Genomic DNA, 21,875 nt, shown 5'->3' with positions numbered 1-21,875 from the left:
TTCCCTGATGATGATGATTGTCACGTTGAGCATCTTTTCATGTACCTCTTGGCCATTTGTATCTCTTTGGAAAATGTCTGTTCAGGTTCTCTGCCTATTTTTGATCAGATTGTTAGTGGGGTTTTTTTTTTTTTTTTTTGCTATTGATGTTGGATGAGTTCCTTGTATGTTTTGGATATTAGCCCTTTATCAAATAGATGGTGTACAGATACTTTGTCCCATTCTGTAGGTTTCCTTTCGTTTTGTTGATGATTTCTTTTGCTGCGCAGATGCTTTCTTTATAGCTAAATGTAATCCCACTTATTATTTTTGCTTTTGTTGCTTGTGCTTTAGGTATCCTATCCAAGAAGTCATTGCCAACCAATGTCCAGGAACTTTATCACTATGTTTTCTTCTGGGAGCTTTGTGGTTTTAGGTGTCATGTTTAAGTCTTTAATCAATTTCAAGTTAATTTTCATGCGTGTATAAGGACCCAGATTCGTTCTTCTGCTCATGGTTACTCAGTTTTCTCAGTGCCACTAATTGAAGAGACTATCTTTTACCTGTTGAGTATTTTTGGCTCTCTTATCAAATGTTAGTTGACTGTATATGCAAGGGTTTATTTCTGGGCTTAATTCTGTTCCACTGCTCTGTGTGTCTCTTTTTATGCAAGTACCATACTGTTTTAATTACTGTAGCTTTGTAGTATAGTTTGAAATCAGGAAGTGTGATGCCTCCAGCTTTGTTCTTCCTTGTCAAGATTGTTTTGGCTGTTAGGGGTCTTTTGTGGTTCCACTTATTCTAAATGTTTTGATACTTTTCTAAGTCCTTAGTTGCTGTACCTTTTTAATCTTCATGACAACACAATGAAGATGGTGCCATTATCTCCCATATTATAAGATGGGGAAACAAACCCAGAGAGGTGTAAATTATTTACTCCATACCACACAACTAATTAAATAAGTGGCAGAGCGGGATTTGTAATGTACAACAGACTCCTATCTGATGCAGAGGTTAGATGTTACAGTCAATATAGAACAAAAACTGTTAGTCAGAATTTCCCTTTAAAAATCCCTAAAATTGGCCATAATGGATAGTGTCATACTGTCTTTCAGTTACTTCAGCATAACTGGCTTTTCTCCATTTTTGGAACAGAATGCTTTTTCTTCATCTGAGTAACAGATGAAGTCATTGGCATAGGTTTGGAAGCCATATTGTTGAAAAAAAAATTTTTTTATCTTTAAACGCTGGACACAAGTGCAGAGTTTTGTTTCTGTGAGTTCCGTATGTGCTTTGCAGTGTGTCCTGCCTGCCAGGCTGCCGGCACGGCGCCTGGAACACGGTGGGCGCTGAGTGACTCGAAGCCAGCCTTGTTCCCCTTGTTCTCAGCCTTTCCCTTGGCCACTCCCACACAGTGCCACCTCTGGTGCCTTGGCCCACTGCTTTCCTCACCTCCTCTCACCCTAAAGGCCCTTTTTGCTGCTCTGATTCTCACCTGATTTTTTTTTTTTTCCTCTCAGCCCACACTGATCTTGCCCTGGTTCATCTGATTTCCCCAGTGTGGAGAGCTTAAACTTCACAGAGGCAGTATGTTCTGTGGGGTTTGCTCCCCAGAACTCTTAGCACAGATTGGAGTCTAACGTGGGGCTCAGTTGTGGCAGAGATAGGGGCCTGTCTGTATCCCTGTTCTGGTTCTATATAACGCGCGTGGGTTGAATGCCCCCAGGGCATCACGGAAGCTGAGCGAGAGGCTTTTGAGCTGCTCCCAGATGATGAGCGCCAGTGCATCAAGTGCAAGACCACGTGCTTCCTATCAGCCCTGGCCTGCTATGACTGCCCAGACGGCCTTGTCTGCCTTTCCCACATCAATGACCTCTGCAAGTGCTCCAGTAGCCGGCAGTACCTGCGGTGAGCAGGGGGCCTACTGAAGAAAGCGGGCTGAGGAGAGGGCTGCAGAGCTGGGCCAGATGTGTGCTTCCCTGCCGTCTTCCTCCAGGTATCGATACACCTTGGATGAGCTCCCTGCCATGCTGCATAAGCTGAAGGTTCGGGCCGAGTCCTTTGACACCTGGGCCAACAAAGTTCGAGTGGCCCTGGAGGTGGAGGATGGGCGGAAGCGCAGTGAGTGATGGGGGGGACGGAGGGACTCCACAGGCAAGTTCTCTTCCCTTTTCTTCTGGACCCCACCCCCACCCCCTTCCTCTGCCTTTACTCAGTACTGCCTACTCCTTGCCGCTTTCATTCTCTCTCCAGGCCTTGAAGAGCTGAGGGCGCTAGAGTCTGAGGCCCGTGAGCGGAGGTTCCCAAACAGTGAGCTGCTGCAGCGACTAAAGAACTGCCTGAGCGAGGCGGAGGCTTGCGTGTCCCGGGCTCTGGGACTCGTCAGCGGCCAGGAAGCTGGGTATGGCAGTGGGAGGTGGCGGGCTCAGGTTCTGCCTGCTGAGGAGCCGGCACCTAGGAGGAGTGGACTCTGAGTGCCACTGGGCAGATGACAAGCACTGCCGTGCGGGGTGGCCTAAGAGGTGTTGGGAGGGCAAGGAGATCAGGCAACTAGAATGGAGAAGAGTGCTAAGAAAGCTAGAAATGGTTCTTTTTATCAGTACCTGGAGATTTCCGGCAGGCTTAGGGATTTTGTGGGCAGGGAGGAGTTGTGGAAGGTTTAGGGACAAGAAGCATCAGCCTGATCAGAGAATTCATGGTAGAGGATGAGTTGAAAAGTCCAGCTTCTGTTACCATCATTTAATTTCTAAGCTCCCCCCTCCCGCCATATATCCTATATTCCCCTCTTCTTATTTGCTCTCATCATATGTATGTGCTGAAATATTAAACCCCCCTCCTCTAATCTGGACAGTTGGGGGCACTGTGGAGTAGGAGGCATGATCAGGGTGGGCAGGTGTGAGGAAAGGCGTTGGGTCTGAGCACAGAGATGGAGGGAGGGGACTGCGTTTGGACCTGAAACCCCACATGTGAAACTCCATAGCCCCCACAGGGTGGCTGGTCTACAGATGACCCTGGCTGAGCTCCGGGCCTTTCTGGACCAGATGAACAACCTGCCTTGTGCCATGCACCAGATTGGGGATGTCAAGGTGAGGAGGAGTGCACTCAGAGTGCTGATGAGGGTTCAGGGGGATTGGGAGACCTGAGCAGCAGGCCACTCTTGGCTTCCTTAAAAAGCGTCAAAAATATTTGGGCAAGACAGGATGCGCCTGTCAGAGTAACAGGAGCTGGGAGGCAAAGGGGCGGGTGGCAGGGGTGTAAGTACAGGATGCAGAGTCAAGAGAAGGTGTCCCGGTGGGAGGTGGATGAGGAGAAAGGAACAAGGATATCTGTGGGCCTGGAAAGCTTGAGTCAAGTTCAGGAAGGGAGAGGAGAGGTGGGACGAAGAGGGCAGTGGACACCAGTGTAAGCGTAGGGTTTGTGAGGAGGCCAAGCGTAGCAGAGTGTTTTTAAGACAGAGGGTCTCCTGGTGCTGTACATCAGAATCCTCTGGGGACTGAAACAAAGCATAGACTCCTGACCAAACCCTATTAAGACTCTAAGGGTGGGGCCCAGGAATCTGTGTTTAACAAATTCCCCAGGGTATTCTAGCGGGCAGGAACCTTAGGGCATGGCAAAGGAGGAGAGTGCAGCCCACGTTAGGCTCTCTTCCCAAATACTGGCAGGTAAGAAGGTAGGTGGGGCAAAGGTATTTGGTGGTGGGACCTCCAAGTGGGCCCAGCTGAGGAGTCTGTTGTTCTTCTGTATCCTGGTAGGGTATTCTGGAACAGGTGGAGGCCTACCAGGCTGAGGCCCGTGAGGCCCTGGCCTCACTGCCCTCCAGTCCAGGGCTACTGCAGTCCCTGTTGGAGAGGGGGCAGCAGCTGGGGGTGGAGGTGCCTGAGGCCCAGCAGCTCCAGCGGCAGGTGGAACAGGCGCGATGGCTGGATGAGGTGAAGCGAACGCTGGCCCCCTCAGCCCGAAGGGGCACCCTGGCTGTCATGCGGGGACTGTTGGTCGCGGGTGCTAGCGTCGCCCCTAGCCCTGCTGTCGATAAGGCCCGGGCTGAGCTGCAGGAGCTGCTGACCATTGCCGAACGCTGGGAGGAGAAAGCCCACCTCTGCCTGGAGGCCAGGTAGGTCCAGCCCTCTCCCCGCCCCGCCCCCCCGCCCCGACCTTCAAGGTTTAGTGGGAAAGCTGATGGGGTGATTTCCATGGGTGGCCTTGGGTACCAGACTCCAGTGCTCGTGTATTGACTTTCTTCCTTCTTTTGTTCCCTAGTTTATCTTTTTTTTTTTTTTTTTTTTTTTACTACATGTGTACATAGAGACAGAGCTAGGCTTACGGGGAAGCAGAGATGGACAGATACGGATAGAGGACTAGCCCCACTGGCTGACGTGGGCACACACACTAATGGGCGGACGGACAGGTGCCAGGCAAAGCCCCGCAGGGCACCCTGACAGACTGTGGCGCCAGGGGCGCACCGCCGCTTGTGGCGGCCGTGCGAGCAGGCTGACAGGCAGACAAGCCGAGGCGCAGAGGCCACGGCAGAAGTTGGGTGGGTGTGTGCGGTCTGGAGCGAGCAGGACCGGCAGCCCTCTGTAGGCGGAGTGCTAGCAAGTAGGCCCAAGTGGCCTCTCCAGGGGCCGCTGCCGATGTATCTGGTGGGCAGGCCAGGCTGCCGGTCAGGCAGATCACTCTAGACTGAGGCCTCTTTTTTTTCCCCTTACCTTTAGGCAGAAGCATCCACCAGCCACGCTCGAGGCCATAATCCACGAGGCAGAAAACATCCCTGTTCACCTGCCCAACATCCAGGCTCTCAAGGAGGCTCTTGCTAAGGCCCGGGCCTGGATCGCTGATGTGGACGAGATTCAGGTGAGGAACCTGTCCCCCTTGAACCTCTACCCTAGATCTTCAGTCCAGCCAGGAGAGCTGGCATACATCGGGTTGGGCTGGCTTGGCTAGAGAAGCAGTCCAGCCCAGTGAAAGGAGGCAAAATATGCTTGGCAGCGAGCCATGGGAGGAGGGCTCGCAAGGCCAGCCTGAGGGTGGAGAGGTTGCGGAAAGGGTCAGGAGGGTAGGGGCAGGGAGGGTGGAAGAGGCAGGCCACAACAAAATGATGAGTCCGATGGTCACGGGCACTGACCAGATTACCTGCGGGCTGAGCCGGCGGCTGTGGGGGTTGTAGGGGGGCGCATGCCTTCGCATGATCCCTGTTTGGTTCTGCCCAGAGACTCCAAGTCTGGTGCCTCTTCCCAGCTCAGGGCCAGGCACAGAGTAACCTCAGTAAATGCTGGCAAGTTGACTTGAGCTCTCTCTTGCCTCTGTCCCAGAATGGCGACCACTACCCCTGCTTGGATGACTTAGAGGGCCTGGTGGCTGTGGGCCGGGACCTACCTGTGGGGTTGGAGGAGCTGAGACAGCTAGAGCTACAGGTGCTGACAGCGCACTCCTGGAGGGAGAAGGCCTCCAAGACCTTCCTCAAGAAGAACTCTTGCTACACACTGCTGGAGGTGAGGCCTGGGCCCTGACCCCCCCCCCCCCCCCCCGCCAGCCTCTCCTGCCTCCAGCCCAGCTGTTGTGAGGCGGCTCACAGGAGACCGTGGGGCTTGCGGGGCCCTGGCAGTGGGAGGGAGGGGAGGCCTACTCATCCACGCCCTGTCTGCCTGCTTTAGGTGCTCTGCCCGTGTGCAGACGCCGGCTCGGACAGCACTAAACGCAGCCGGTGGATGGAGAAGGAGCTGGGGTTGTACAAATCTGACACGGAGCTGCTGGGACTGTCCGCACAGGACCTCAGGGACCCAGGCTCTGTGGTAAGGAGCGAGGACCCACAGTGAGCGGAGAGCCTGGCGGTGATAAGTGTCTGAGCGGGGCCGCCCTGGGCGGACCGCTTGCTCCCTGGGCCTCGCTTCTCCTGGTTTGGGAGTAGGGTGTTGATGGGGCCGGAGGAGGGAGGGGACGGACGGGCCGCTGACCCCCTCTCCCGCTGTCCTGGGCATGCCAGATCGTGGCCTTCAAGGAGGGGGAGCAGAAGGAGAAGGAGGGTATCCTGCAGCTGCGTCGCGCCAACTCCGCCAAGCCCAGTCCACTGGCATCGTCGGCCACGGCTTCCTCTGCACCCTCTGTCTGTGTGTGTGGGCAGGTGCCGGCTGGGGCGGGAGCGCTGCAGTGTGACCTGTGTCAGGACTGGTTCCATGGGCGATGTGTGTCGGTACCCCGCCTCCTCAGCTCCCCGAGGCCTAGTCCCACCGCGTCCCCACTGCTGGCCTGGTGGGAGTGGGACACCAAATTCTTGTGTCCGCTGTGCATGCGCTCACGGCGCCCGCGCCTGGAGACCATCCTGGCACTGCTGGTGGCCCTGCAGAGACTGCCCGTGCGGCTGCCTGAGGGCGAGGCCCTGCAGTGTCTCACAGAGAGGGCCATCAGCTGGCAAGGCCGTGCCAGGCAGGCTTTGGCCTCTGAGGACGTGACTGCTCTGTTGGGACGGCTGGCTGAGCTTCGCCAGCGGCTGCAGGCTGAGCCCAAGCCTGAGGAACCCCCTACCTACCCTTCAGCCCCTGCCTCTGACCCTCTCAGAGAAGGCAGTGGCAAGGATATGCCCAAGGTGAGCTGCCCGCCCCAGCTCTTGCCCTCCCATTCCTGTCTCCTCCCCCCCCCCCCCGCCCCTGTTTAGGCTCCAGCCCCATCCCTGCTGACTTCCGACCTCTCTCTCGGCCCGGCCTCCCTGCCCCATTCTACATTCCGCCCAGATCCCCCGACTGCTCCTTGCCGCAGCCTTTGTCTGCTCTCCTCCTCCAGGAGGTGGAACGTGCCGAGTCGGGGGTCGGTGGGGAACAGGGCCTGGTTCTTCAGTCACCACCATCCGTCCTCGCTCTCCTTGGCAGGTCCCGGGCTTGCTGGAGAACGGAGACAGTGTGACCAGCCCTGAGAAGGTAGCCCCGGGGGAGGGCTCAGGTAAGAGAGGTAGGTCCAGGTGTGGGTAGGCTGCTGATGGGATATCCCCAGGGCCCCGTGTGCTCCTCGGCTCACGGTGGGGGGTGGGGGTGGAGGGGTACAACCCAGAGCAGCATCTAACCCAGCCTGTCCCTGCAACCCACCAGACCTGGAGCTGCTGTCGTCGCTGTTGCCACAGTTGACTGGCCCCGCGTTAGAGCTGCCTGAGGCCACCCGGGCCCCTCTGGAGGAGCTCATGTTAGAAGGGGACCTGCTTGAGGTGACCCTGGATGAGAACCACAGCATCTGGCAGCTACTGCGGGCTGGGCAGCCTCCAGACATGGAGCGGATCCGCACACTTCTGGAGGTGAGGACAGGGATCGCGGACAGGGCCAGGAGGTCAGGCCAAGGAGGCAGGGATCCCAGGCCTGACCACTGGCCCACACCTCTTTCTGCCTGTCTGATACACAGCTGGAGAAGGCAGAGCGCCATGGGAGCCGGGCACGGGGCCGGGCATTGGAGAGGCGGCGACGGCGGAAGGTGGATCGGGGTGGGGAGGGCGATGACCCAGCCCGAGAGGAGCTAGAGCCAAAGAGGGTACGGAGCTCAGGGCCAGAGGCCGAGGAGGCCCAGGAGGAGGAGGAGCTGGAGGAGGAGACTGGGGGTGAGGGCCCCCCCCCAACCCCTGCCCACCACTGGCAGCCCCAGCACCCAGGAGAACCAGAATGGCTTGGAGCCGGCGCTAGGGGCCACTTCAGGCCCCACGGCCCCTTTCTCTACTCTGACTCCTCGGCTGCATGTGCCCTGCCCGCAGCAGCCGCCTCAGCAACAGTTGTGACAGTGGCTGAGCCTAGCACAGATCCCCCACAGAGACCCCCCCCCCTTGGCCTCAAGGATCCTCTGACCATCAAGCCTGCTTCTTGGGAGGTGGGCAAGAAGGGGGGATGGCCACCCCCCTCCCCCCCGAGCCCACTCCCGAGTCCCTTGACTTTTATATTCTGACTCCAAGGTATTGTTCAGACCTCAGCTCCTGGGGGCCGGCCCCTGGAGTCCCCCTCCCTGGTAGCCTCTAACCAGCATTCCCAGACACCTGAGGCAGATAGACAGATGGATGGGCAGGTGGGCAGGGGGGTGGCTGGGGCTGGGCCAGCACCATTCCAGAGACAAGGCCAGTGCGTATGCAAACTGGGGGAAAACTCCTCTCCCTTCTCTCCCCAGTTCTGGTCCTGGCCAGGCCATGCTACACTAACCTCACCTCCCTCTCACTCTTTCTCCTCCCTCCCCTTTCCTGCCTCTCCCTCCCATCCCCCCCACCCCCACCCTACTTTCTCCGCCCCCCCCCTCCCCTGACTGTTCCACCCAGGAGGAGGAAACTTCACATAGCTGTGCTCACAGTTTTTTATTTTAAATGAATTTGGTTGGGGAGCTGAGCAGGCTCCTTATGATCTGAAGAAAGCTTTTGGTGCTTGTCCTCAAAACCACCTTGACCTTCTCCCCCTGTCCTGCCCTGTCTCCTTTCCTCCTCCTGGGTTCATGTTGTAATAAAAGAAGATCGTTGGTGTGTAATTAATTTGTTCAAAAAAAAAAAAAAAAAACAAAAAACAAGAAACTTGGTTCCAACTGAAGCCTATTTTAATTTTATTTTATTATTTTCCTCTTGTTAGAAATAAAACCCTTAGCAACATTTTTTGGAAATATGTTTCTGAAGTGCATTTCTCTTTGAAGGGGGAGAACAGTGCCTCCATCACCTGTCAGCGGAGGGCTGAAGTCTGGGAGCTCTGGGTTCTGAAAACAAGTTCTACCGGGTTCTCCTTACCTGTGGGCAAGACATCCTGAGTCTCCCCCCACCCCATCCCCAAACCAGTTTTCCCCATCTCCCAGCAGATGGGCCTGACACCTCTCGCCTAAACTTCTGCCTCAGCCCCCTCCCACTTTATGCCCTCCAGTCCGTCCTCCTCAAAGCCCCCCAGAGGCATTTTTGGTTTTGGCTTTATTGAGATATAATTTATACATCGTAAAGTTTACCTGTTTTAAATGTAAAATTCAGTGATTTAGAGCGATGTTTTCTAAAGTACAGAACTGATGATGTCACTCTTGCTGCTTAAAACCATCCATGATGCTTTATTGCCCTTAAGATCAAGGTTATATTTATAATCTCATTCTTTCTGGAATGCTTTCCTGTCCGACCCATATGCCATGTTCAGGGATGCTTCCCTGACTTTTCTCTACCCTAAAGGGTTTCTTCGGCCCTGTGAATGGAGAGTAAAGCTCAGATGTGTGGTCATTTGCAGCCCAAGTTCACTTTTACAGCTTTATTGTGATATAATTTATATACATCATACAGTTTACCCACTTAAAGTATACAATTCAGTGGCTTTTAGTATATTCTAGTTGTGCAACCGTCACTGCAAAAGATTTTAGAATGTTTTTTCATCATTCCAAAATGAAACCACACTCCTTAGGCATCACACCCCTGTCCCGGCCCCTGCCCCCCACCCCCCCAACCCCACCTCCCCCACCCCGTCCCCCTGGCCCTTCAACCCTAGGCTACCACTAATCTATATGGATTTGCCTATTTTGGACATTTTATATAAATGGAATCATACAATTTGTGATCCTTTGTGACTGTGTTCTTTTGCTTAGCATAATGGTTTCAAGCCGAGTTCGCTTTTAAATGTAAATATGAATGGTGCCTTTATATCGGACAGTTTTCTTCTCCCCACCCCCCTTCTGGGTCCCGGAGTTGTTTTGTTTTGGGTTTTTTTTTTCTTTAAGATTTCATTTATTTAGAGAGTGAGCGTGCGTGTGAGCAGGGGGAGGGGCAGAGGGAGAGAGTCTCAAGCATATTCCCCACTGAGTGCGGAACCCCAACCTGGGGCTCAATCTCACGACCCTGAGATCATGACCTGAGCCACCCGGGCGCCTCCAGAGTCATGAAAGTGAGGGTGTTGGACTAGATTGGGGACTATCACTACTCTGCCCTTTCTCATTGTGGGTGCTCGCTCAATGGGTTCATTTTGCTCCATTTCTCCCCCTTCCCAAGATTTCCAGTTGATAGGAACCTAGTGATGAGTGAGAAGGCCCACCCTCTTCTGGTAGCTTTGATTGGTGGGAGGGACTGGCTCAGCTCTGCCTCCAGTCTTGTGGTCAGGAGGCACTGGGCTGTAGAAGTTAAGGGGAGGCAGAAGCCAGTGGACACCCCTGTCCTGCACCCAGTTCAACCCCAGGCCCCGGTCTAGGGGAAAAGGCTGGCCTTTTGTCTGCCTGCCTATTTGGAATTGGTCATGAAAGGAGGGTTGGAGAAGACACCTCAGAAGAAGACGGGCTTGCGAGCCACTACAGAGACAGGAGGGGGCTCAGGCTCAGCACTCACTGCCATTCCCACCCAAGGCAGTCTGCCCCCAGAAGCGGCCCAACAGGACAGGAAGAAGGGTACCTGTGACCTCCAGCAGCTCCCAGGCTGGCAAACTGCTGGGCCCAGGCTGGGGTCTTCCAGGTTACGGCCCAGCCCTCAGCGGTTTGCAGACCACCTTTTCCATCTCGGCACTGCCCTGCCCCAGGCCTCACAGCGGACGTGCATCCCGGGGCTTCGGCCGGAGAGGCCCCTGCTCCGAGCCTGTAAGCCCCAGGTTAAACGTGGCCTCTTCCAGAGAGCTCGCTCTGGTGGCACAGAGGTCACCTTTTCCCAGGCACTCACCTAGGAAGGAGTGACTGGCCGTGGTGGGGAGGGGACGAGTGGGGGGGGGGCAGACGAGTGGGGGATGGGGAGAAAGGATCCCGAAAGAAGAGGGTATCTTCGGGTCGAAGTCGTTTTCTATGAGACACCTACTTGCACTGCTGCTGCATCCTCCCAGAAGTTACCGCGTCGCTCCGGATGGCTCCTGAGTCTGCAGGTGGCGAGGAGGGGAAGAGGCTGTACTGGTACTGAGGACTTAGCCCAGCTCCTTCTCTCGGGCCCAACTGACTCCTTTCCTCCTAGTGCTTCCAGTGTCCCTTGTGTGGCGTCTGCAACACTCTAGGATTAATGGGTCTGCTTCTCCCACCGTTCCGGGAGCTCCCGGAGGGAGCGCAAGGCCCAGGCCCAAGTCCTCTGCCCCCGCTTCTAGTCAGGCTCCTGCACAGTCAGGGCTCCGAAGGAGGGGGACAGGAGCAGCGTTTGGAACCCCACTGCATACGAACTCTATGCCCTTCGCACTACATAAATCTTGGTAAAGGTGTTACCCTAGGAGAGTGGGGTCTGGACCCCCAGGTCCGTGGTCACTGGGGGCCTGAAGGAGCAGACGCTGAGCGTGCTGCTCAGAAATCCTGAAATTGTGGGGATGGGAGAAGAGGGATTCCGAGGCAGATACGGTCTCCGCCCCCCTGGGGTGCTCTTCACAAAGGGAAGGGAGCAGTCCCTTAGGAACCCCCTCCTGGGTGCCAGCTCCATGTGAGACATTTCACAAAGTTCCCGTCAGACACGCGGGAAGCAGACCCCTCAAAGAATAGGCCTCGCCTGGGCATGTCAGCCCGGCAGAGCTGGGTTTCCCACCAATTCTGAGCCTACAGCTCTGTGCTGCAGGACACAAGGGGCCCGAAGTAATCAGCCTGCACCCAGGAAGTATTTCATGGGGGTGGGGGCTCCTCATTGGTCTCTGCCACTGGCAGGTGGGGACTCAGCAATGCTACAGCCAGATTGGCCTTGGTAGGTAGAAGTCCGTGTTGCTGAACTTGTGCGTAATCTTCATACCTGCCTGTATTCATTATTGTTGAGTAACAGATTACTCCAAAAACTTGGTGGCTTAAAACCATGACATTTATCTCACAATTCCCGTAGGTCAGGAATCTGGGCACAACTTAGCTGGCTCTCAATTTCGGGGTCTTGCAGGCTGCAGTCATCTCAAGGCTCGACTGGGGAAGGATCCGCTTCCAAGCTCACTCACGTGCGTGTGGGCAGGATTCAATTCCTTGAGGGTGGTTGGACCAGGGCCTCAGTTCCTCACTGCCTGTTGGTTGCCCTGATTTCCTTGTCATGTGGGTCTTTCTCCATAGGGCAGCTCATAACATGGCCACTTACTTCATCAGACCAGTCAAGTGAGATGAGACCGAGAGAGAGAGAATTGCATGAGTGCAAGATGGAAGTCAGTCTTGACCCAATCTCTGAAGTGACATCCAACCACTTTTGCAATATTCTCCTCAGCAGGAGTAAGTCACTAGGTTCAGGCCACGCTCGAGGGAAGGGGATGACACAAGAGTGTGAATACCAGGAGGTGAAGATCACTGGTGTGCCATCTTGGCAACTGACTACTATAGCTCATTCTCTGGCCCCCAATGATTTACATCCCTTCCACTTGCAGAATACATTCACCCAATCCCCGCTCCATTTCGGCACCACCTCAAAGTCCAGAATCTCATCTAAATTAGGACCAGATGTGAACATGGCCCCTTGTGTGTATTCCTGAAGTATGACTCCTGAAGTACTATTTTTCTCCACCTGTAGATCTGTGAAACTTACAAGTTATCTGTCCCCAACACACCCACCATACAGTGGTGAAACAGGCACAGGATAACTACCACAGACATTCCAGTTCAAAAAGGGGGAACATGGGAGACACAAAGGAGTTGTTGGTCTGTAGCAAGTCTGAAATCCAGCTGGGCAAATGGAAGTTCCTCGATTAGGTCATACACACCTACAAGGGACATTGGAAACTGTAGTCCGAATTTGTCCTGAAAAGGAAGAGGAAACAGGCTTAACGACCACCTAGCTTGTCTCTGCCACACCTCCTGATGTATTTCTCAAAGCCCTTGTGAAAGGAATGTCCACGTGGCCAGAGAGTGGGTTTAAATGGGTTACACATGATGAGTTAACTCCAACATTCTTGTTGCCCTAAACATCTGGAGAGCAGCTGTGTTCGTTCACCACTATGCTATCAACACCACTGGCATTTAGAGATTCCTCCCCCTACATTGTATATCTGTCATCTTAACCTCATTTAACACAGGCTACCGTTGAGTACACGTTTCAGTCAGTCAATAGAACAAATCTTAGAAATGCTCCTAGCTGCTTCAGCTAACACAGTACATCCAGGATTCCTGATAAGTGGGCACCCATATTGAAATGTTTGACCTTACCAATCAAAAAAACTCCCCAAAAGTAAAAGTCCAGGGCTAGAGGGCTTCACAGGCAGATTCTACCAAACATTTAAAGAAGAGTTAATACCTATTCTTCTCAAACTGTTCCAAAAAACAGAAGAGGAAAGAAAACTTCCAAATTCATTCTCTGAGGCCAGTATCACCCTGTTACCAAAACCAGATAAACACACCACAAAAAAGAGGACCACAGGCCAATATCTCTCATGAGTATAGTTGCAAAACTCCTCAACAAAAATGGTAGCAAACCGAATCCAAAAATACATTTTAAAAAATCATACACCACGATCAAATGGGATTTATTCCCAGGAGGCAAGGATGGTTCAATATCCACAGATCAACATGATACAACCACATTAATAAAAGAAAGGATAAGAACCATAGGATCATTTCAATAGATGCAGAAAAAGCATTTGACAAAATACAACAGCCACTCATGAAGAAAACCCTCGGCAAAGGAGGTCTAGAGGGAACATATCTCAACATAATAAAGGCTTTATATGAAAAATCCACAGCCAACATCATACTCAATGATGAAAAACTAAGAGCTCTTCCCCTAAGGTCAGGAACAAGACAGGGATGTCCACTCTCACCACCTTTATTCAACATAGTACTGGAAATCCTAACCACAGCCATTAGACAACATAAAAAAATAAAAGGCATCCAAATTCCTAAGGAAGAAGTAAAACTTTCACTATTTGCAGATGACATGATACTATATAGAGAAAACCCTAAAAGACTCCACCAAAAAACTACTAGAACTGATAAATGAATTCACTAAAGTCGTGGGATGAAAAATCAATGTGCAGAAATCTGTTGCATTTATATACACTAATAATGAAACAGCGGAAAGTGAAATTAAGAAAATCCCACTTATAATTGCACCAAAATAATAAAATATCTAGGAATAAACTTAACCAAAGAGGTGAAAGACCAATACTCTGAAAACTATAAAACACTGATGAAAGAAATTCAAGACAATGCAAAGAAATGGAAAGACATCCCTTGCTCACGGGTTGGAAGAACAAATATTGTTAAAATGCCTACACTACCCAAAGCAATATACAGATTTAATGTGATCCCTATCAAAATACCTACAGCATTTTTCACAGAACTAGAACAATCTTAAAATTAGTATGGAACCACAAAAGACCTTGAATAGGCAAAGCAATCTTGAAAAAGAAAAAGAAAAACCAAAAGTGGAGGTATCAACAATTCCAGAGTTCAAGTTATATTACAAAGGAGTAGTAATTAAAACAGTATGATACTGGCATAAAAATAGACACATAGATCAATGGAATAGGATAGGAAACCCAGAAATAAACCCACAATTATATGGTCAGTTAATCTGCAACAAAGGAGGAATGAATATACAATGGGAAAAAGTCTCTTCAACAAATGGTGTTGGGAAAACTAGACGGTTAGATACAAAAGAATGAAATCACTTTGTTAAACCATACACAAAAATAAACTCAAAAGGGATTAAATAACATAATAAAATAAAAAATGCAAAAAAAAGGATTAAAGACATAAATGTGAGAAAAGAAACCATAAAATCCTAGAAGAGAGCACAGGGAGTAATTTCTGTAACATCAGTCGGAGCAACATTTTTCTAGATATGTCTTCTAGGGCAAGAGAAATAAAAGCAAAAATAAACTATTGAGACCATATCAAAACAAAATGCTTCTGCACAGCAAAGGAAACAATCGACAAAACTGAAAGGCAACCTACAGAATGGGAGAAGATATCTGCAAATGACATATTGGATAAAGGGTTAGTATCCAAAATATATAAAGAACTTTCACAATTCAACACCAAGCCCCCCAAATATTCCAATTAAAAAATGGGCAGAAGACATGAACAGACATTTCTCCAAAGAAGACATACAGATGGCCAACAGACACATGAAAAGATGCTCATCATCACTTACCATCAGGAAAATGCAAATCAAAACCACAATGAGATACTACCTCATACCTATTAAAAGGGCTAAAATCAAAAACACAAGAAACAAGTGTTGGCAAGGATGTCAAGAGAAAGGAACCCTCTTGCACTGTCAGTGGGGATGCAAACTGACGCAGCCACTGTGGAAAACAGTATGGAGGGTCCTCAAAAAGTTAAAAGTAGAACTACCCTATGATCCTGTGATCACACTACTGGATATTTACCCCCAAAATACAAAAACACTAATACAAAGGGATACACGCACCCCTATGTTTATTGCAGCATTATTTACAATAGCCAAATTATGGAAGCAGCCCAAGTGGTGTCCACCAATAAATGAATGGATGAAGAAGAAGTGAGAAACACACACACATACACACACACACACACACACACACACACACACACAGGAATGTTATTCAGCCATAAAAAAGAATGAAATCTTGCCATTTGCAATAACGTGGATGGAGCCAGGGAGTATAATGCTAAGTGAAATAAGTCAGACAGAGAAAAACAAATACCATATGGTTTCACTGGTATGTGGAATTTAAGAAACAAAACAAGCAAAGGGAAAAAAAGGGAGAGAGAGAAAGAAGCAAACCAAGAAACAGAATCTTAACTATAGAGAACAAACTGATGATTACCAGAGGGGAGGTGGGTAGGGGAATGGAAAAAAAGAAAAGTTTGACCCTACTAAAACCAGATAAAGACATCACAAGAAATGAAAATTATAGACCAATTTCCCTTATGAATATAGATGCAAAACTCCTCCACAAAATATTAGCAAGCACAACCCAACAATGTATTAAAAAGATTATACACTATTATCAGTGGGATTTATCCCAGGAATGCAAGAGTGGGTCAACATCAGAAAATTGATTAAGGTTGTACATTACATAATAGAACAAAGGAGAAAACCTACATGATCATCTCAATTGATGCAGAAAAGGCTAATAAATTCAGCAAAGCTGCAGGGTACAAGATCAACACATAAAAATCAGTTGTGCTTTTATACATTAGCAATGAACAATCCAAAAATGAAATTAAGAAAGCAGTTCCATTTACAATAGCATCTAAAAGAAATACCTAAAAATAAATGTAACCAAGGAGACCAAAGACTTGTATATTGAGGGGCACCTGGGTGGCTCAGTCGGTTAAGTGACGGCCTTCAGCTCAGGTCATGATCCCAGAGTCCTGGGATCGAGCCCCACATCAGGCTCCCTGCTCAGCAGAGAGTCTGCTTCTCCCTCTCTCTCTGCCTGCCACTCTGCCTACGTGTGCTCTCTCTCTGTGTCAAATAAATAAATAAATAAAATCTTAAAAAAGACTTGTATATTGAAAATTAGAAAACATTGCTGGAAGAACTTAAAGGAGACATTCTATGTTCATGGATTGGAAGACTGTATATTGTTAAGATGTCAAGTAGTGTGCAGATTCAACACGATCTCTATCAAAATTCCAACAGCCTTTTGCAGAAACATGGAAACGCCAATCTTAAAATTCATATGGAATTCAAGGGGTCCTGAATAGCCAAAACAATCTTGAGAAAGAAGAGCAAAGTCAAATGGCCGAGTAGTTCTCTTTTTTTAAATTGAAATGTAATTAACATAGTGTTATATTAGCTTCAGGCATACAATATAATGATTCAGCAATTCTTTTTTATTTATTTATTATTTTTTAAATAAATTTTTAAAATTTTATTTATTTGAGAGAGAGAGAGAGAGAGAGAGAGAGAGCATGAGCAGGGCAGGGCAGAGGAAAAGGGAGAAGCAGACTTCCTGTTGAGCAGGGAGCCCAGAGTGGGGCTTGATCCCAGGACCCTGGGCTCATGACCTGAGCCAAAGGCAGATGCTTAACCGACTGAGCCACCCAGGCGCCCGTGATTCAGCAATTCTATACATTACTCAGTGCAAGAGTGTCAAATCCAATCAATGGGGCAAAGATAGTGTCTTCACTAGATGGTGCTGGTTCAACTAGATTCCTACATGCAAAAGAATGAAGTTGGACCCATACCTTATATTTTTTGTAGCTAATATTTCCATTTTTCTGTGCTTGAGAGTAGGGGTAAGAGAAGATCCCACAGAGAAGGTGGTGATGAGCTATTTAGAAAGATGAGCAGAAGTTTGCCAGATTATGAGGAGAGAGAGGAGAATCAACCTGAGGGTTGAGCAGTAGCTAAGGCCTGGAGACCAGACAGCAGGGTTCAGCTTGCCTTGCTGGGAATGACTAGAACACCAGAAGTAGGGTGGGAGGGACATGAGGTGGGAAACTTCAGGGCAATACTTTATAAGGCTATGGTTATTGAGGCAGGTGGAGAGAGCCCTGACTTGAGAGCCCCGCAGATGGTGACCTCCAGAAAGATGGCAGCTTCGAGGCAGTGTTGGATGACATGCAGCCCTTTGAGGTGAAGAGACTTCCCTCCACTCCATGTTCCAGCTCCATTCCCCTCCCCTTGGGCACCTGTCAGAAGGTCCCTCTTTTCTTTCCTTGGGAGGAAGGTAAATGGAGATGGGGAAGGAGACCTGGGCCCAGCAAAGTCACCTAGAGAACCTGTGATGAGATCTGAATTTTGTGCGATGCTGGGGCAGGGGATGGGGAAAGGGAAGTGGTTCAAATAAGGAAAGCAGAGGAAGGCAGCCATGATAAAGGCAGGAGTCTGTGTGTGAGAGAAAGATGGTAGGGAGACACCAAGAGTCTGCCTTTGAGCAGAAAAGCCTAATCTGAAAGAGTCTGGGAGCTGAGGCTTATGAGGGAGGGGCTGGACCCTGGAGGGGTACCCCCCAGGGCCGAGACCATCATTTTCCAAAAGCCACTTAGGGTCTTAATTACCCGTCTCCCTCCCTTGGCTGCACTCACTGCCTCCTTCCTAGTGGTTTCCTGACACTCAGGCCCCAGGCTCTTCTGAAGTTCTTCCATCGTTCCCACACTCCCCTCCCTCCTTGAGGAGAGGGTGTCCCATGTTTTATCCTCATGATCTGCTCTAGGTAGGTAGACCAAGGACTTGAAAGGAGTGAAACATCCTGTATGCCCTGTTCCACTGATAGATTCTCCAGTACTTCCTTCCCTTGAAAGGACTCCACACAGCATCTTTTCAGGGGATTTTAGACAGTGTGGTGTCTCTGGGGTTTTCTGACAAAGGGTTAGCTCTGGGGAAGGAAAGAGAGCTTCTGGACACATACAGGGCTGAGTGGAGATGTGTAGAGGGCATAGGAGTTGCATTCTCAGAGTTGGTAGAGAGGTATGAATAATCACTTTACCATGGTCTTGATCCAAAGGGAGACTTTGAAGAGAAGGTGGTTCTGAGGATCAGAGTCAGGGAAGCTAGTTCAAACAGGTCAAGAAATCAGAGGTTGGAAGGCATCTGCGAGTCCTTCACAGTATAGAATTATAGAAGCCCTGGTTGGGGTCCAGGCTTCCCACAGTACTGGGACCCCCAGTGTAGCCCTCACAGAAGGGAAATCTTCGGAGATACCTTCAGGTGCAAACAGGCCTACAAAGGCTATGACAAGGAAAGCAGGCCTTTAAAGCGGAATAAGGCCAAGTGTTGAGGTGTGGGTGTGTCTATAGGAATCCTCATGAACTGCTGATGGGAATGAAGATGGAGCAGCCCTTTTGGAGAGCTTAGTCAAATTAAGAAGATACTCTATGACCCAGCAATTTCACTCCTTGACATACATTCAAAAGAAATTCTCCCAAAGGTGGAGAAGGAGACATGTTGGAGGATGCGGATCACAGCAAAACTTGTAGAATGGCAAAGAATTAGAAGCAATCTGGGTGTCCATCCCTGGCGAGTAGATAGGAAAAATAAGGCATTTGAATACCATGTAGTGCTATGAGGTAGTTGAGGTTGATGGTAAATCTATACACAGCCTCACGAATAAATCTTCCAATATATTGTTTCCATTTTTCATCATTGCCAAAAAATGGAAACAACCCTAATGTCCATAACCGATGAATGGATAAATAAAATGGGGTTTATCCATACAGTGGAATATTATTTGGCAATAAAAATGAGTGAAGTACTGACCCATGCTCTATGAAGGGATGAGCCTTGAAGACATTTTGTTAAATGAGAGAAGCCAGACACAAAAGATACGTATTGTGTGATCGCATCTCTATGAAATGTCCAGAATAGGCAAATCTATAGAAACATAACAGAGATTAGTGGTTGCCTAGGGAGGCACTGGGGGAGGTTGGAGGGAAATGGGGAATGACTACTAATGGGTACAGGTTTTCTTTTTGAGGTGATGAAAAATTTTATACTTACATTGTGGTGATGATCAAACAACTCTGAATATGCTAAAAGACACTGGATCGTACACTTTAAATGGGTGAATTGTATGATATGTGAATTACACTTCAGTAAAGGTGTTATATATATTATGTACATTTTAGAGGTAATTATATCTAAATGAAGCTGCTATATATAAACATATTGCTGATACATAAAATATCTATATCATCTATCTATCATCTATTTATCTATCTAAACATATTACTTGCCCCTTAGGAGACATGTTTGATTCCAGGGCTGGGACTAGAGAACTAAGAAGGGCTTAAAAAAAATGAAAGAAACATCAGAAGCACAAAGAAGCTAACTTGAAGGATCTCCTAATGTCCAAATCTGGGACAATTTGAGCAACAAAATAAATAATGGATGAATGAATTATAATACATAAAATAAAACTTCATGAGTCCATATAGAAATAAACACATGGGGGCGCCTGGGTGGCTCAGTTGGTTGAGCATCTGACTCTTGATTTCGGCTCAGGTCATGATCTCAGGGTTGTGAGATCCAGCTCTGTGTCAGGCTCTGTCCACACTGGGGGCGGAGCCTGCTTACGATTCTCTCCCTCTCCTTCCCCTTCCCCTTTTCCTTCTCTAAAAAAGAAACAAACAAATGACCAAATAAATGAGTGAATGAATAAATAAAGAGGGGAGAAGGCAGCATCTTCACCACAGTACAAGTCTAATAAAGTCTTAATAAATGTAGAAGGAATGAGTGAAATAGAAAATCACTATTTGGTAAATGCCACAGTAACAATTGTATCAGGCACGAATCATCAGTGGATGCTAAAACTAGTGGGTGGAAGCTTGATTAAAAACAGGATATTTACATAAATACTTTGAATATCTCCTCACAAGTTAGTTACTAATTACTACTTTACAGTGGCAAACACCACCTTAATCAAGGTGTTAACATCACCCAAATGTTAACATCACCCAAAATAAGACATATACCTCCTGTTCGATGGACTAAGAAGGGTGCATCACTTCTGTGGTATTCTTTTTTTCCCCCAAGTTCTTATTTAAATTCCAGTTACTTAACACACTGTGTATATTAGTTTCAGGTGTAGAATTTAGTGATTCAACACTTACATACAACACCCGGTGCTCATCACAACAAGTGCCCTCCTTAATCCCCATCACCTATTTAACCCATCCCCCCACCCACCTCCCCTCTGGGAACCATCAGTTTGTTCTCTATAGTTAACAGTCTGTTTCTTGGTTTTCTTCTCCTTTTCCCCCCGCTATGTTCATTTGTTTTGTTTCTTAAATTCCGCAGATAAGTAAAATCATATGGTATTTGTCTTTCTCTGACTTATCTTGCTTAGCATAATACTCTCTAGCTCCATCCATGTTGTTGCAAATGGCAAGATTTCATTCTTTTTGATGGCCAAGTAATACACACACACACACACACACACACACACACACACACACACCACACCACACCACATCTTCTTTATCCATTCATCAGTCGATGAACATTTGGGCTCTTTCCATAAAGTGGCTATTGTTGACATCAGGGTGCATAAACATCAGGGTGCATGTATCCTTTCAAATTAGTATTTTTGTATCCTTTGGGCTAGATACCTAGTAGTGCAATTGCTGGATCTAGGGTAGTTCTATTTTTAACTTTTTGAGGAAGCTCCATACTGTTTTCCAGAGTGCCTGCACCAGTTTGCATTCCTACCAACAGTGTTCTTGGAAAAAAAAAAAAAGCATAACCTATATCTAATCATGAGATAACATCAGAAAAACCTAATTGAGGGATAGCTACAAAATAACTGACCAATACTCTTCAAAAGTGTCCAGGTCATGAAAGACAAGGAAAGACTGAGGAACTGTCACAGACAGGAGGAGACTAAGGAGACGTGATAAGTAATTGTAATTGAGGAATCCTAGAACAGAAAAAAGACAATTGGGGAAAAACTGGTAAACTCTGACTAAAGTTCAAAGTAAAATTTGAATAGATTAATTTAATAGTATTGTATCAATATTCATTTCCTGGTTTCAATAATTCTACTGTGATTGTGTAAAATGGTTACATTTGTGGAAGCTGGGTGAAAGATAGATGAGAATTCTTTGTACTCTTTTTATAATTTTTTTTTAGAGAGGGAGTAGAGGCAGAGGGCGAGGGAGAGAGAGAATCTTAAGCAGGCTCCATGCTCAGTGCCGAGCCCAACGTGGGGCTCAATCTTACAACCCTGAGATCATGCATGACCTAAGCTGAAATTGAGTCAGAACCTTAGCTGACTGAGCCACCCAGGTGCCCCTAGTTTTGTAACTTTTTATTTTGGAAATTATTACAAAAGAAAAAGCTAAAAAATTAAAAGGCACATATTGTTATGTAAACAAGTAGGAAACAGAATGAAATATACAACTTAAGACCCTTAGATACTGTTAACTAAAACAGCCAGTTATTTTACCAGCAAGATGGGTTTATTCAGGAAGAGCAGAATTGCAATTTGGGACATGAAAGCTATAGCAAAACCCTTGGCAAGTCCAACAAACAAAGGAGAGGAGTTATTTTATGGCCAAGAAGGAGGAAGTTGGAAGGGGTTGTTTTTGTTTGTATGTTTGTTCTTGTTTGTTTTTTTTTTAATTCCAGTGGAAGGGGTGGTTTTGAA

At 48.4% G+C, this 21,875-nt stretch overlaps 1 protein-coding gene and 1 long non-coding RNA gene across 6 annotated transcripts in view; one reads left to right on the top strand and one right to left on the bottom strand.

The window, feature by feature from the left end:
* The window catches only part of KDM5C (lysine demethylase 5C), a 32,214-nt gene extending 22,711 nt beyond the window's left edge, over window positions 1-9,503 (top strand). For 2 of the 4 annotated variants that reach the window (XM_073889231.1, XM_025852018.2), the window contains exons 15-26: window positions 1,706-1,887; window positions 1,976-2,100; window positions 2,233-2,380; window positions 2,960-3,065; window positions 3,732-4,090; window positions 4,692-4,830; window positions 5,289-5,468; window positions 5,631-5,768; window positions 5,960-6,559; window positions 6,840-6,909; window positions 7,056-7,255; window positions 7,360-8,583. In XM_073889231.1, coding sequence (XP_073745332.1) covers window positions 1,706-1,887; window positions 1,976-2,100; window positions 2,233-2,380; window positions 2,960-3,065; window positions 3,732-4,090; window positions 4,692-4,830; window positions 5,289-5,468; window positions 5,631-5,768; window positions 5,960-6,559; window positions 6,840-6,909; window positions 7,056-7,255; window positions 7,360-7,890 — 2,778 coding nt within the window. In that variant the 3' untranslated portion in view covers window positions 7,891-8,583. Of the gene's footprint in view, window positions 1-1,705; window positions 1,888-1,975; window positions 2,101-2,232; window positions 2,381-2,959; window positions 3,066-3,731; window positions 4,091-4,691; window positions 4,831-5,288; window positions 5,469-5,630; window positions 5,769-5,959; window positions 6,560-6,839; window positions 6,919-7,055; window positions 7,256-7,359; window positions 8,584-8,613 lie in introns of those variants that run through there. The other 2 variants (XM_073889232.1, XM_073889230.1) reach the window with 2 other exon arrangements.
* Window positions 9,504-9,644: 141 nt separating this feature from the next.
* LOC141371811 (uncharacterized) overlaps window positions 9,645-21,875 on the bottom strand; it is a 59,130-nt gene continuing 46,899 nt past the window's right edge. The window contains exons 3-4 of one of the 2 annotated variants that reach the window (XR_012377052.1): window positions 11,694-11,943; window positions 9,645-10,775 (exon numbers count right to left, since the gene is read on the bottom strand). This is a non-coding gene — a long non-coding RNA (uncharacterized lncRNA). Of the gene's footprint in view, window positions 11,944-21,875 lie in introns of both variants that reach the window. The other variant, XR_012377051.1, reaches the window with a different exon arrangement.

The sequence above is a fragment of the Callorhinus ursinus genome, unplaced genomic scaffold, assembly GCF_003265705.2.
Source record: "Callorhinus ursinus isolate GAN/ISIS: 27379988/994484 unplaced genomic scaffold, GSC_fseal_2.0 scaffold103, whole genome shotgun sequence".
Classification (NCBI taxonomy): Eukaryota; Metazoa; Chordata; class Mammalia; order Carnivora; family Otariidae; genus Callorhinus; species Callorhinus ursinus.
This window is presented reverse-complemented; position numbering and strand designations above follow the sequence as displayed.